At 39.2% G+C, this 14,583-nt stretch overlaps 1 protein-coding gene across 5 annotated transcripts in view; it reads left to right on the top strand.

Annotated features, from left to right (window-relative positions):
- The window catches only part of LOC117305306 (ALX homeobox protein 1-like), a 48,871-nt gene extending 34,410 nt beyond the window's left edge, over positions 1-14,461 (top strand). For 2 of the 5 annotated variants that reach the window (XM_033790157.1, XM_033790159.1), the window contains exons 3-4: positions 10,076-10,378; positions 12,039-14,461. In XM_033790157.1, the coding sequence (XP_033646048.1) occupies positions 10,076-10,378; positions 12,039-12,467 (732 nt within the window). In that variant the 3' untranslated portion in view covers positions 12,468-14,461. Of the gene's footprint in view, positions 1-10,075; positions 10,386-10,907; positions 10,962-12,038 lie in introns of all 5 variants that reach the window. The other 3 variants (XM_033790158.1, XM_033790160.1, XM_033790161.1) reach the window with 3 other exon arrangements.
- The last annotated feature ends 122 nt before the right edge of the window (positions 14,462-14,583 follow it).

Here is a 14,583-nt window from a genome sequence, read left to right as displayed (position 1 = left end):
ATGTTGAATTTATTTTGTTATTGCAAATTTTCATTATCAATCGGGAATAATAGTGTCAATCTAAATAATGATAAAAATGAGATAACCCTCTATGAGTCTTAAGCCCCGCCTCCCCCCTTATTCAAATCTAACTTGCAACCCATCATGGCTTTTAGCTAAATTCGAATCAGACATAAAATACACTTAAATATGGTCCATTTGTAATACAGTTAAGAGCTTAGTCAATAACCATCAATTAGGGTGGGACGAGAAAGCAGTGAAAAAGAGACGACCAAAATGTCCCGCGATGTAACCACATGACGTACGGTATTTAAAATCTAGGTTTATGGGTCGCTGGGGTGTGCACGATTCATCACACCATAGAGGAAGACACCAGGCGTTGCGATGTCTGCCTGCCCAAAAAGGACATCTTCCTCTATTCTTTACTTCAGAATAAACTAATTATTCCCCGCCATTGAATCATCTTTTCTTTTTTAAGGTCTAGATTTAAAAAGTGACTCCCTCATCACGACATTAAGAAATCGGCCGCTTGTCGACAGAACCGAGAAATATTCGTTTTTCTCCGTACGTTGGCAACGACGGAATAGCGGTTTTTAATTTGCGATGTCTGTTGCAACACCTAGGTCTTGAGGGAGATGGATGGGGGTGGGTGTGGGGGATTGTCATGAGCCACCGGCCTTCAATAAAACTCGCGTGAATTCTACGTTTTCTCGTGGGCATTGCTAATCTAAAAAATCATTGGATGATTTAACCAACTAGATGTGTGTTTTAATTGCAAAACCAACTATAAGTAACAGCTGTGCAGTTGCGCTGAGGGTGCTGTGCGTCCCGAAATGCGACCACACTAAAATTCACTACAGATGTTTCGATACCAAGCTACCAATACGCCACGATGTAAAAAGAGGTTTATGATTAGACGGGTGTGAGGGTTTGGGTGTTCAGACTGTCATATTGATCCTACAATTAACCGATGACATATGTCATGAATTGTCATCCATCCAGCCCCGCCTTCTTTGGAGATCGGTTTAGGATGACCTCGGGATAAGGTTCATGTATTTGTAGTTCAAAAGGTTCGGAAGTTGCTCCACGGTATCGTCTTGGATTATAGTTTTTTTTACTGGATATACAACAATACAAGGTACATTATTTTATTCTATTTATAAAGGATATACCTTAAATTTGAAGGACGAGTCCTCATTGTGTTCTTGGAATCATAGGAATTCTTTGAAGGATCTTGGGTGTATTTCTGAACAAGGGAAACATAGAGTGTTAAAGTCTGGACATCCTGTGCCATATATGGGCATGCTGGGCTCGAGTAGGCAGCTTGCTTTGCGCTTTCTAATTCGTCAATTAATTTGCATCAAACCATCTCTGTGACCAGTAGACTTAACAAGTATAGAGCCAAGGACTCGGCATCCATACAATACCATTCATGATGACATTACAACCGCAAACTAGATTTATAATAAAATTATGTACTCCCTATTCATCGACTAGACGCCCTCCTGGGCGCTATATTAGCGCATACTCCCTATTCATCGACAAGACGCCCTCCCGGGCGCTATTAGCGCATCACATTGCTGGGGTGGAGTCAGAAATTAAGTGAGAATTTAATGCAGCCAGTAATAAGGGACTGCATTGATGTATTGAAACCTTGAGGTTTTCTCCCTTTGGTCTCTAAGATGACTCGTTGATTGCAAGTGACTTCGATTGAGGGCTCGTAGCGGGGGGTGGGGCGAAATGGGATTGCAAGACCTAGTTTTTAATCATACACTATGTCAGATCAACCAATCTAAATTAAGATTTTCTTTATTCTTCTTGTTGGGGATGGATGTTGTCTTGTCATGTTATTTTAAGACTCGGTTGGTGTGTGTAGGTGTGTGGTTTTAGTGTTATAGGCCAGGCTGGACGTCAGATAGTTACGTTAACATGTCATGAGTGTTGGGTTTTTTAAATCGAGTTTTTGAGTGGTTAATTTGCAAGGTCGACCTGATGTAACATGAATTAAAAGATGGGGGCGATGGTGTATCCATGGTTAAAGAAGCACTCGTGACATGGAGATTTAAAGGTAGTTGAAGTTTTGTGGATGTTGGGGTTTTACTGTTGTTGTAGTTTGTTAAGATGAGAAAACGAAGTAGGCAAACAAGGCAGACACATTAAAGAAGTATAGAGGCATCATTTATAAAAGCCGAGGCTTGTGATGAGATGTCTGAAGACAGACAGCAACATAAACATAAACAAGAACGAACGGACAGACAGTTCTGAATCTAAATCTGAATTATATTGTCGGCAAAGCATCCTTATGAAAACATATCATACGACCTTGTTGTAGAGAAGACAATGAAGACATTTTAGTCATAGATTATTTCAGTCTGCCCTTGCGAGGGGAGGAGGGGGGGGCACACATATACCTCTATACAAATACCAACATCACTTGTTAATAACATGGTGCGAAGGTAGAGTCAACCACCGGGTCTGCCTTGATAACGATCGGGGGCAGATCCAGCTGTGGTCCCCCACCCGCCACTTCGAATTTCCCGCTCCCATCTCGATCTCTCGTGGCCTACTGCAAAGGAGGTCGAACTTAGCATTTAGTCTTAAAGAGACTACTCAAATTGGTTTACTGAAAGACCAAACCTTTCTCAAGACTTTTATATGAGGGTATTATTTATTCGGAAACAGTTTAATCAAGAACGAAGTAAAGTTCCCATGCAACATATGCCCGAATTCTTATTTCACTCATTCTTGTGTTAATTTATATCCACTGCTTTTATTCTTTAATTGCATCTTATTTATTTTGAGCAGCATATTTTCTTAGAAACTGAAAACCAAATGAGACTGCCTCCTTAGATGTAAGAGTTAGAAATATTGTTGTTCTGGTCTCGCACTGTCCCTTTAAAGGCACTGGACACCTTTGGTAATTGTCAAAGATCAGTAATACCAGACCTTTTTCACGCTGTCACCATCTTTGTCACGTTCCCTGTTTACATTATAAACAGTAATGAGTGCTAACATTCATTGTGCATGGCACCGGACTATTATTTCGTCCAGCCTCAGTTTGGTTACAATGGGTTGGAATGGAGTAAAATCACGATGGCAACACCGAAACATTTATTTGTTTAGTGTCGCACTGCCCCTTTAACTACCCGTAGTCTGGATTCCTATCGCACACTGGCGGGAGGGTATGATTATCAAGACAGGCCGGAAAGGGGCAGGGGAAGTCTTGGAATTGTTCCACTTGACGCTATGCAGGACCTTAGGTATGACGTCATCACCCCCACCAAAGAGCTGAACTGTGATTGGGGAGGGGGGACCACACAAATCCAATTATCACCTAATTACCAATGTTAAGGTAGATTACTAATATGGCCTGACGCTGAACCGACTAAGATAAGTCCACGCTACTTCAAGATTACAGTTGGAGCTTGTCAGAGTCTGGGGGTAAATGATAGTTCTTTGGCCCATGGAGCAGCCTGAGTCATATAGCTATGGTAACGAATAGATACAAGAAACATACTTCAGGGTTGTCGAGTTAATTCAGCTTTTAGAGTGATATAGCTAATTTGTCCCGAAACTGGCTGTTTTTAAAGTTGGTGGATAAGTCTTGCAATGCATGTGGTTTGCGTTCAATGTTCACAAACGAAGCTTGATAGACTGTATCCGAGATTTTTGATGTAAGCTTCATCATCATGATGGACGACCAGACTTTTTCTTTGAGTTCAAATCAATGTTACCAAACCGAGGCTGGGTGGAATAGTCTGGCTCTGTATCATAGGTTTAGAATTTACATTCACACTTTACTCAGTGCATGTGGAACCAGATCATGATTTATTCCAGGTGACTCTAGTCATGTTTAGTTTTACTTTCATTTCCTGAAATCTCGGACTCCATGATTGATGATAGATACAGGTGAAACAAATGTTCTCTGGATTTGTAGTTTTTCATTCTGGTTTGACCTTCGACCCATAGCCACTTTGCCGCAACTGAGGAGTCTCAAATGCCCAACAAATCTTTACTCATTGGGGAGTCTTCTGATTATCGTTTATCTTTCTTCTGACGTTGCTCTTCAATTTGTTATTGTACAATATATTTCTAGAGTGATGAGAAAGGAGTATCAATCTGTTACTGCTGCGATTTTTGTTTTCGTACATATAACTTATTTGTGGCATGTTTGTGTCTCTCAACGACGTGTTGTTGTTATTAGTATTTTTGGGGTTTTTGTGTGTGTATTTTTATGTGCACACAAATATTTTGTGACGTCAAAACGTACGAATATTTAGTGGCGGTTATTAAACGTTTGTTTGCTTTTTTAACAAAATGAAAACATGTAATGTTTAGTTATGAATAAGTCATGGGGAATCAAAATAGTTATTTTGTATAAACCTCTCTGATATCTGGAGATTTCTCTTCATCAAAAGAGTCTATTAAAATGCTTCCAATGTGACTGCGACTCAGTAAACACTCCATCAATACGGGGCCAGCTGCCGGGGCGTAGTTGCGGCGCCGTAGATCGCCTCGGCAGCCTACCGTATATCGTCCCTTGCGACCCGCCACATCAAGGCATTGCAGCCTCCAATGGTTCCCGGGCGACTAATAAGTCGATCCTAGCTCGATTAACTTCATCAACTTTCGATACTACATGAAGAACAGTTAAAGGAAGTGTATCAAAATAAATCGTGCGTAGAAGTTACATGATATGCCCCTTTTGGGATTGAAGATGACTGAGCTATCGATGGCATCCTACTATCGTCGAGACAAAGGGAAACAATCTTTGTTTTTTTTCACGGTTCTTTAAACTAAAGCAAAGGTCACACTCAGTGGTAAAATGTCAAAGACCAGTATCCACACTTGATGTGACCCGACAATTACATGACAAAACAAACCTGTCAGCTCAATTGTCAATGGACTCTCAAGAAAACCTTCAGATATTTTCATTGTTTTCAAACATGGGATTTTGGTCTTGCAAGATTTCATATAATGTAGTATTTGCGTTGTCAGAAAAAAAACCACTTTTGTGTGATATTTTGATAGATTATATCTGGTAACCACTTTTTCATTAACGTCATCTGTGGGAGACCGATATCCAAAATATGTGACATTTAACTAGTGATGAGTTCCTTTAAACTCACCAGTTTCCAGGCCTGTTTTGTCGGTAAGCCACAAACTTTGAGATTTATACGTTGCCATAAAGCAATTCTTGTGATGTTGAAGTGGTCGTAAATACTTGATATATGTTTAAAGTTTGGCCCTGAGACATGGTGCTTAGCTCAGTCTAATGGTAGGATAATATTACCTATTGCGGGATTTCGTTTTTGGATTTAGTTTACGAATGTGTTTTCATTAAGATAATTGTTTGTTTGTGTTTTTATTAATGAGCGTATTTTCCCAGTCACGTGGCTTGTGACGAAGCGGCTAGAGTAACTTAAAACCACATTCATGTCAACTTGTTGCATGTACATAAGAAATGGTCAACATCTTATTCATTTAGTTTTCTTATTCATTTAGAGGATATAAATAGGCTAATTCTTTACTCTTGTTCAACGTTGTTTGAAGAATTTTGATGTTTTCAATTTCCACAATTGTGGAGTACTTTGGAGTCAACGTACAGTTTGAGTACGAAACCATAGTAGAGAAGGCATGCTTTTCAAATCACTGTTTTAAACTGTGTATGAACTTTGCAAAATAGACCAGATTAGACATCAAGTACTTTGTGGTATTCACAACACGCCTTCCCACGAGGTCTTTGTACTTTCTATTTTTTTATTTTAAATACTTTAGAAAATGATTTTCCATATTTGAAATAGATTATCCCACCAGAGGAAAATACATTTAACTCTTTAACATTTTATCTAAGCTAAATTTTGATGAGGAATGACATGTGTGCATGGACAAACTTTTACATTACTTAGAAGAACTAAATACATCTGAAGAATGAATTTACTTCATCAGTGGCTGAAGTTCTAGCTAACTTTAAAGGGACCACCGCGCTTAGATAACACACTTGTCTTCTAAAGTTCTATCACCCATCTGCTACATATCTACTGCACCTTTAAAAGTAGGGTCTTGAAGAATGTAAAATAAAAATACTTAACAATTTTTTTTAATAATGTGCCAAATTATGATAATGATTTCTATTTTAAGTTTACAATTTTAGAATTGTGCCTCAGAAAGATTTGCCTACCTGAAAACTTTAACAAAATATATTATGGCTGTTGGCTTGTAACGTTACGTGAGTCATTGCTCTGAGTGGGTGCAGAACAAATTGTTGTTTTTCTTCGGGGGGGGGGGGGGCTGGGAGGGGGGAGTCGCACAACCTGCCTTGCTCATCAATGACGTCATAACAGTGTCTTCTTCGTGACCGGGTCACCGGAAGTCGATGGATACGAGAGGCGTCTAGCATCTTGATGGAAACTCCCGTGCAGGGGTAAAAGATAAAAACATAGACATGGCGGTCGTGTGGTGTTCCCTCACGGTAGTGACTGCCCATAGCTACACCAAGTCGCCCTTGGGGTGGGGGAAACATTGTCAGGCGATCTTTATTTTTAAATGATGCGGTGGGTTGTAAGTTTAATCATGATGTTGCTAGAATTATGCGGTAAACCATACGCAATGTGACTTTGACTGATTCGTAGTAATTAGGAAATAACATGTTTGATAACTAGCCAATGAGTTTAGCATACAGTACGTTTAGTATGGAAGAAGTGCTCCCTGTGATTGAAGCTAGATTGGCTTATTTCTTTTGTTAGGGAATACAGTGTCATTGAAGCAGGACATTTCAATGTTGGCTGAACAAATCAAAGTCACCTGTGACCATGCAGCAAAATATTAGAAGAATTGAGTCTATGGGCCTTGTCACACACAACAACTTTTACAGGCAACTTGGAGGCAGTAGTGCATGCTACAGGAATACTTTGGTAGCACAGGGGTAATTTTTCAAAAATGTCTTGTGATCAACAAACAAAATAACAGAATATTGAAGTGTGAATGACTTTTCTTCTTGGAGATTGCCTGTAACTGGTTCCCTGGAACTGGTTCCCTGTAAGTTGTCTCATGTGACATGACCCTATGATCGTAATTAAGATTCAAGAAATATTCGCATGGTGAAATTACGCATGCAACGTTGCACAGTTCGTACCATTCAGCTACGGGTTGATTATAGCAAGTAGCAAGTTGATCTTCAGGATGTCCTTATTGGAGACCTCCAGGAAATGCCTGTCTTCTGCATTCACACTGATTTGTGATTTGAACATTTGCACAATCGACGCTTAAAGCCATTATACACTTTCAGAACAGAAAAAAAAGTTCACAGATTTACAAATAACTTACAGGGTTTACAGAAGGTAACGGTGAAAGACTTCTCTTGAAACATTAGTCCATAAAATGATTCACTTTTTGAGAAAACATTCAAACAATATCAATTCTCGATATCGAGAATTACGGATTTATTTTAAACACATGTCATGACACGGCGAAACATGCGGAAACAAGAGTGGGTTTCCCGTAATTTTCTACCGACTCCGATGACAGATGGAGCCTAAATTTTCACAGGTTTGCTATTTTATACATAAGTTGTGATACACGAAGTGTGGGCCTTTGGACAATACTGTTTACCGAAAGTGTACAATAGCTTTAAAGGCTAAAGGTTGATTTCAAAAAGAGCTAGGACTAGTGCTAAACTATAAGGACTAGTACAAACTTAAGGCTAGTCCTTTAAGATTAGACTATTTCTTAAGTCTGTGTGAAATCCAACCCTGGACACGTTCTTTAATTTATCAAAATATTAGCAGAAAAATTTACTTGCGGGCGACGAGCAAGGAACAAAGATTTGACTCCTTTTGGAATGAGTTGTAATTGTGTATATTATAGGAAACCAGACCAAAATGTCCAATACTTTTAAGTTTGTATTTTAATGCAATATATCTTGACTAGGTGCCTATAAGGAAAGTAATTCACGCAAATTTTCGCATTATGATCCAAAACAACTTGTCTCCAGAATTATGACTGGTTTTTAAATCCTTTCTCCAACAATGTTAGATCTCTAACCGGAGTCTACACTGTGTAGCAAAATATATTATCTCTTAAATAAAAACAGGAATATTTCGCATTTTCCCATGTCTTGGATATTTCTCCAGTCCGTTCACATTTATCGTCCGCAGCTGCAAGATTAGAACCGATAAATATAGAATCTTGCTCCACTTTTTCCTGTGTTTCACGGTGGCGGGGCGCAATCCATGTTCCCCAACCAATGCAGATTCCATCGCTGCGGTCGGCACTCCGGGGGAGGGAGTAGTCAGCGTAAACTGACCTCCTCTACAGCCCGTATCAAACGTCGTGCGGCCCCATGAGCCGGGATGGTCCGGACTGGTGGTTTACATGCAGGTTACGCTAAGGAAACTGGAGATGCCGAGTTTTTTGTCTGTGTGGGTGATTGGTTTAGACAGGTGGACCCTAGGTGGGGGTTTGAGACGGTAAACAAAATTCACGATCTGCTGAAGGGGGAACCTTTTTTTCTGTCTTTCAAATAAATGTATTTATTGAAACTATGAGTTCATGATCGTACAGTGTTATTAAAAGATGGAATTAGCTTTCGTCAAGCATTTATTTTTCATATACTTCCATTCACACATCTCTTAGTAATGTTGTCAACCCTTTGAGTAAGTTCTCAGTGACAACTTCCTCAGAAGTGATTTGTTTCACATAATCAGCAGGAATATGTTTGGGACATCACCCCTACCGATCTGACTATAACCTAGCGAGAGGCTTGTTCCACCCATTGACCTGTCACCATACCCTGTCAACCAGTCTATTTGTCATCATAGCTTGTCGTCCAGACAGTATGTCACTTTCATGGTGCTTGTCGACTTTCACCCAACAGCTGGTTTCAGCTGCTCACTGCGTATTTTCCGTTTTTGTTCTTTCTAGCTAAAGGTAGCAAACGTGACGGCGAAAATAAACTCCACAAGCCGATTTCATGAAACGCTATGACTAAATACTTTCTTGAGTTAGGACGAGTATTAAACCCGTCCTAACTTAGGATGGGTTCAATGTGTCATAACGTATATGGATAGGGAAATTGACTCGTCCTATATTCCTGAGATTAATCCTAAGTTGGTGAGATATTAGCCTTTCTGTTTCTGCACAAAGTTTACCATTATTGTTTGGTCATTATCAAATGGGCAGATTATTTGCAAACCTCGTCTCTAACGATTATTGGTTGACTCCCATGCCCCCTGAATATGACTGGGTTCTGTTGTAAACCTGCGCCTTAAACACCCAGCAGGGTGGATACTAGCCCTATATAGGACTCGTCTTCTGTGCTGTAGTATAATACAAAAGTGTAAGGCCGCCAGGGCTAGGTGGATACGTGCGCATTACTAGTCTTATTATTATTATTATTATTATTAACCTAAATTATAAAGATTGTTAACTATTTAGTTGGCAGTGGTTTAGGATCATGTCATCCACACTTACAATCCATATCGTGATAATTTGTCAATTTGTAAAAGGGTAAAGTTTTTACGAAGAGACAAAAAAAGTGTTTACAATATTATGTTTCTTTTGTAATCATATAAACCATGTATAAACTAATGCCAACAAGGTTTATTGTGGCAAGATGGTCTGTTTGGAATCAAATGTCGGCTGTGACTTCTTGATGAAACACTGGTTGTATTTAGACAACAGATGGCGCTATAGTACGTCTGTTGTAGAGAGAAATATTTATTGGCGAGCATGTCACTTATGCCTCGTAGATGGCGCTATCGCTAAAGAGCGGTAGAATATTTTTCTCCGATGGGTTTATTAATGAAACAAGTTATTGGTCAGCAGTGGCGATGTGTTTGAAGTGTGTGTGACGTGCAGTTGTACATTATATGAGGGGCTTTTTGTTGTAGCAACCTTAAGTGCTGTTGTTGTTGCAAACTTCTGCACATTCCACCATCCAGTGCAATCATAAACACAGAGTGTTATAACACAACAGTGAACTTGGATGCTTCTCACAGTTCGCCATGACTCCCCCAATCATTCAAGTCATGACGTCACTGATTTGATTCCTATCTTCTTAATCTTTCTCTCTCAGGTATGGTTCCAGAATCGTCGTGCAAAATGGCGGAAGAGGGAGCGCTTCCAACAGCTGCAGGGCATGCGTGGTATAGGGCCCGGCGGTGGCTACGAAATGCCTATAGCCCCACGACCCGACGCATACTCACAGGTGAGTCCCCCCGGGTTCCACGTGGGCGACATCACTCAGCCACCGGCGCCCGTTGAGGGCGCCATGCTCCGCATTTGCAGGAACCTGCAAAATCTGCGGCGAGAATTTGACACGCGCAAGCTGGCTTCCGGGCAGGCGGCAGAGGGCGCTGTTGATAGCCAGTCGCCAATGGTAACTAGTTAGTTTCGACTTCTTTCTTCTTCACAAAGCATCGTCGGACTTTTGAGCCCGCCATTGCCTGCCCAGCCTCTTTTGATTCAAAATTATTTTGATTTCATTTTTATTTCTTAAACATGTAGACGGTGATTTTTATTTTTAAAATTTGAGTTGTATTGCTTTACAGTTCGTCTAATGGTCTAATAAACACATTATTAATTTCTTTCTTTAAAAACACAAGTTGTATTAAAGCAGAATTAACAAGTGTTGTTAGTATTCGTCTCATCTGCGCATGCTCTGAAAACAGAGTCTCCTCCCAACAATAGTTTTAATTCTGACGGATTCAGCCTCAAAAGAAACCTTCATTATAAGCCGATTTAAAAGAAGATCGTTAGAGCACTACAAATAAGGTATCGCCTAAAACACAAGAAAGTAAACAAAAAGGACACAGTGGGTAACATTTTAATACATTTCTGAAACAGAAAAAAAGGTTTTATAAATATTCACCCCCTGCTCTTTGTTTCTTTCTGTTTCTCGTTTAAAGCATACAGATTATGGACTAATGGGGCAGTGGGTTCGCAATTTTCATTGTGAAAAGGTACGAGAACCATGTTTTTTTTTCGTTTGATACCCACCAGATTGTTTTCATTCTTCCGTCACAAACTCACAATTTTTTCCCTTTTTGTCAAAACAAAGAATAAACACTCAATTCCAAGCCATGTGTGAACTCGGTTTTTGTTGAAGTTACAATTTATTTCTTTTTGTTTATTTGTGCACGTTTCTTACCATTGTTTCTGTTTTTACTTTCGATAATCCGTTTTGGTTCTTCTTCCAATCTTTTTTATGATTTATTTTGTTATTTTCGAGTTAAGACTCCACATATCACATCAAGCATGGTTTTATGTTTTGCATGCGATTTTTCTCATTAACATTCAGTTATTCATTATAAGTTGTTTCTTAATTAGTTTCCAACCGGAATGAACTATTGCAATTATGACGCATGTAAGCACGTGGCATGCATCATGAAAACACAAGCCGAGCATTTTGGTCTGGTACCTTGATATCAATGATTGATATTAACTTTAGTTGTTACCAGACACTTCAAATTTTTAAACTGACACCAAATAAACATCAAGATATATGACCATGATGCTCTGTGGTGGGTTTTTTTCCGAATTTAATGTTTTTATGACGCAATCAGTGTTTTCAAACTGCACTGTGTTACTTTACACACCTTTTTCTCATAAGCATATTCAGAAATGAATATTAAACATTAATACTTGCATCAAATTGTTTGCAAAGTTTAAAACTAACAGTTTGAGAAGTACTTAGATGTTCATTTATGGCAACCAATGTAGGATGAACTACTGCAAAACCGGAACTTACAGCTGTTTCTGTTAAAATCGCATAAACGGCGCCCTCTTTTGAATGACGATTATGTAACTACCAATTTGTACCTGCGGTATTGGTTGTTTCTGTTGCAAAGTTATAATATTCATTTACCATCAACGAATAATATCGATACTTTAGGTGAAACGACATCATGAAATTCGGGCACTGCTGTTTGCTTGCATGTCGGTTTAGTACATTTATAGTTAGAGGAATTTCAGTTTTGATGAGTTTAGTCTTTTCGATAACTAATGATCTTTTTCTTGTTTTTGATTGATTTGTTTAGATGCAGGCCTCGCCATGGGGTCACAACATGTCTTCACCCCTGACCTCAACAATGAACCCCGCCCCTATGCAGATGCAACAACCTCCTCACAACTCATGTATGGCACCTCAGTCCAATCTCCCCAGTTTTATGGGCGTTACTAATCAGAACCAACTCAACCAGCTCAACCAACTCACACAACAAGCCAATAATCCAATCAACGCCATGGCGCAAGCCGTCACCGCCGGTAACCCCGCCGCTGCGCAGTTCATGTCACACGCTGCAGCTGCACAGAATGTGAATACATATAACGGACAGTACGGGGAGAGTGGTGGAGTGATGCATTGTGGGCAGGAGGGTGGAGATCGAAGGACGAACAGTATAGCTGCACTGAGGTTACGAGCGAAGGAACACAGCACTGTTGTAGGAATGATGAACGGTTACTCCTAGAACTCGGTATGCACGGCTAGGAGCAGCATCAATATTTATATGAACCCATTTTGTATAGAGTTACGACCGTAGAGGGCGCGAATCTCAATTTTATTCGATAAGAGCTTCTGATCCGAGTGGAGAACACAGTAATTTGTTGGTGGCAGAAGTGGGATTGCTGACCGCGGATTGTAAACAGATCTGTTTACAGTTCTACCACCGCAAATAGGATTATGTCAATGGATCGACAGTAGCACATTGTTGTGTTTCTGAGGGTTGTGTGCCGTCGGTCTCAGATCTTTCCTAAAGAACATCATTGAAGTGGAGAAATATGAATATTCATGAGTCAATACCCACGTGACGAGAGATATTGACGCAGCGATCTCGCCTCCTTGGATCTAAGAAGCTACTGTGAGACATGCGCAGTCAAAACCAAACAAAATGTTTACAGGCACTCCCCATAAAAGACTTTTTGAGACCATCTTTAGTAGAACTATTATTATAAAAAAGGTGCAAAATATTTGTCAAAATAATGCTTTAAATGTTTATTAAAAAAATAAAAGTGTTTGCTCTTCCCGCTTATCCATGCTCTATAAGTTACATTTTACTTGAGTAGTTTATTTTTGGACAGCGGCCATTGGTTACACTCATATCTTCGCTCATAATAAAAGGGCACAAAATAATAATCGACATTTTGTACTGTGAATACTACTTTAGGGTGTTCAAAATGTTAACAAGACAACAAATTTACGCTGCATATGATGGGGCTGTCTTGTCTTCTATCCAATTGGAAACTTATCACTGTGAAGATTAACTATGTTTTGTGTCAATAATTTTTTATCTGTTTTTGAGATCATAGATTACTGTCAGTTGTCAAACATGTCTTTATATCATTTTAAAGAGAATTTTTAACTATTTGATCAAATTAAGTTTATTGTTGAAATTGTTATGGTTGTGTTTATGTATCTGCAAATATTTTAAGAAAGCGTTCTATCGGATGAGCAATTCGTCAACAGAACATTCAAAATCTGGGGTTAAAATGCAAGCCAGTTTAATTTTAAAATGTTTAAAATGTTCTTGATTGTTTTCCGCCTATTTGAGCACATGTTTAAATACCGAGTAGATCATACTTCTTGCGGATGTATTTAAAACGTGTAGATGGCGAAAATGTATTCAGTCAACCAGCTATTGTGCTTGCCAAGTTCAGCGATTTAGATGTATGACTGTATGTAGAGGTAGACTAGCTACGATTTAACCCGGTTATTGTCAAAAATAGGCCAACCATTATGGATATGTCATGAAAGATTAAGTTGGGAAACGTTTGTGGAAACATTTTGAATAGTTACATGCATCCTTCGAGCTTTTCTTATCGAGTATTTATGTCTTTGTTTTATACGATGGCCCAGTTGCAGTATTCAAAACAAATTGCAATATTGGGATACCAACGTAGTTCATCAGAAGAAAGCATTTACTACGTGAACTGCTTCATGATGCATTTAGCTATTACTAAGCCACAATACACTACTGTGTTAATGTATCAAAAGTCAAAAACAGGTTACCGGCTAAGTGACGGGTACGCGTGCCTCACGCCTCGTCTGTATCCGTTAACTGTTTCATGTAGAATAAATTTGTTTCGGCAAACAGTCGTAGATAGAATTGTTTAGGTAGATTGATTTTTAAAATTCCCATGACCATGGACAGGGGATTTATGGAACAGCGTAACGTATTTCAGGGAAACAGACAGTTCTTTTTGGACTGCATTTTGTAAATAATAGCTTATTACGTAAATATAATTAACACAAGACTGCATAAACTTACAACACGCATCGTGCATGTACATTCGATTTGGAATTCATCTGACAATTATTTTGGTTCACTCAGCTTTCAGTTTGTTCATCGAAGAAACATCTTCCAAAAAGTCTTCAATAATAGGAACGTTTAAAAAAGGAAACTTGCCATAAATTTAAAGGCACTTGACACATTTGGTAATTGCCATAGACCAAATAACACTTGGTGTATCCCTATGCATAAAATAACTGATCTGTGTGCAAATTGTGACTCAATTGGTCATCGAAGTTGCAAAAGAGGGAGCCGTTTCTCACAATGTTTTGTACTACCAACAGCTCCCCATTGCTTG

This window comes from Asterias rubens, chromosome 22 (assembly GCF_902459465.1).
Source record: "Asterias rubens chromosome 22, eAstRub1.3, whole genome shotgun sequence".
Taxonomy (NCBI): domain Eukaryota; kingdom Metazoa; phylum Echinodermata; class Asteroidea; order Forcipulatida; family Asteriidae; genus Asterias; species Asterias rubens.
Note: the sequence above shows the minus strand (reverse complement) of the source record. Positions and strands in the feature narration are given on the sequence as shown.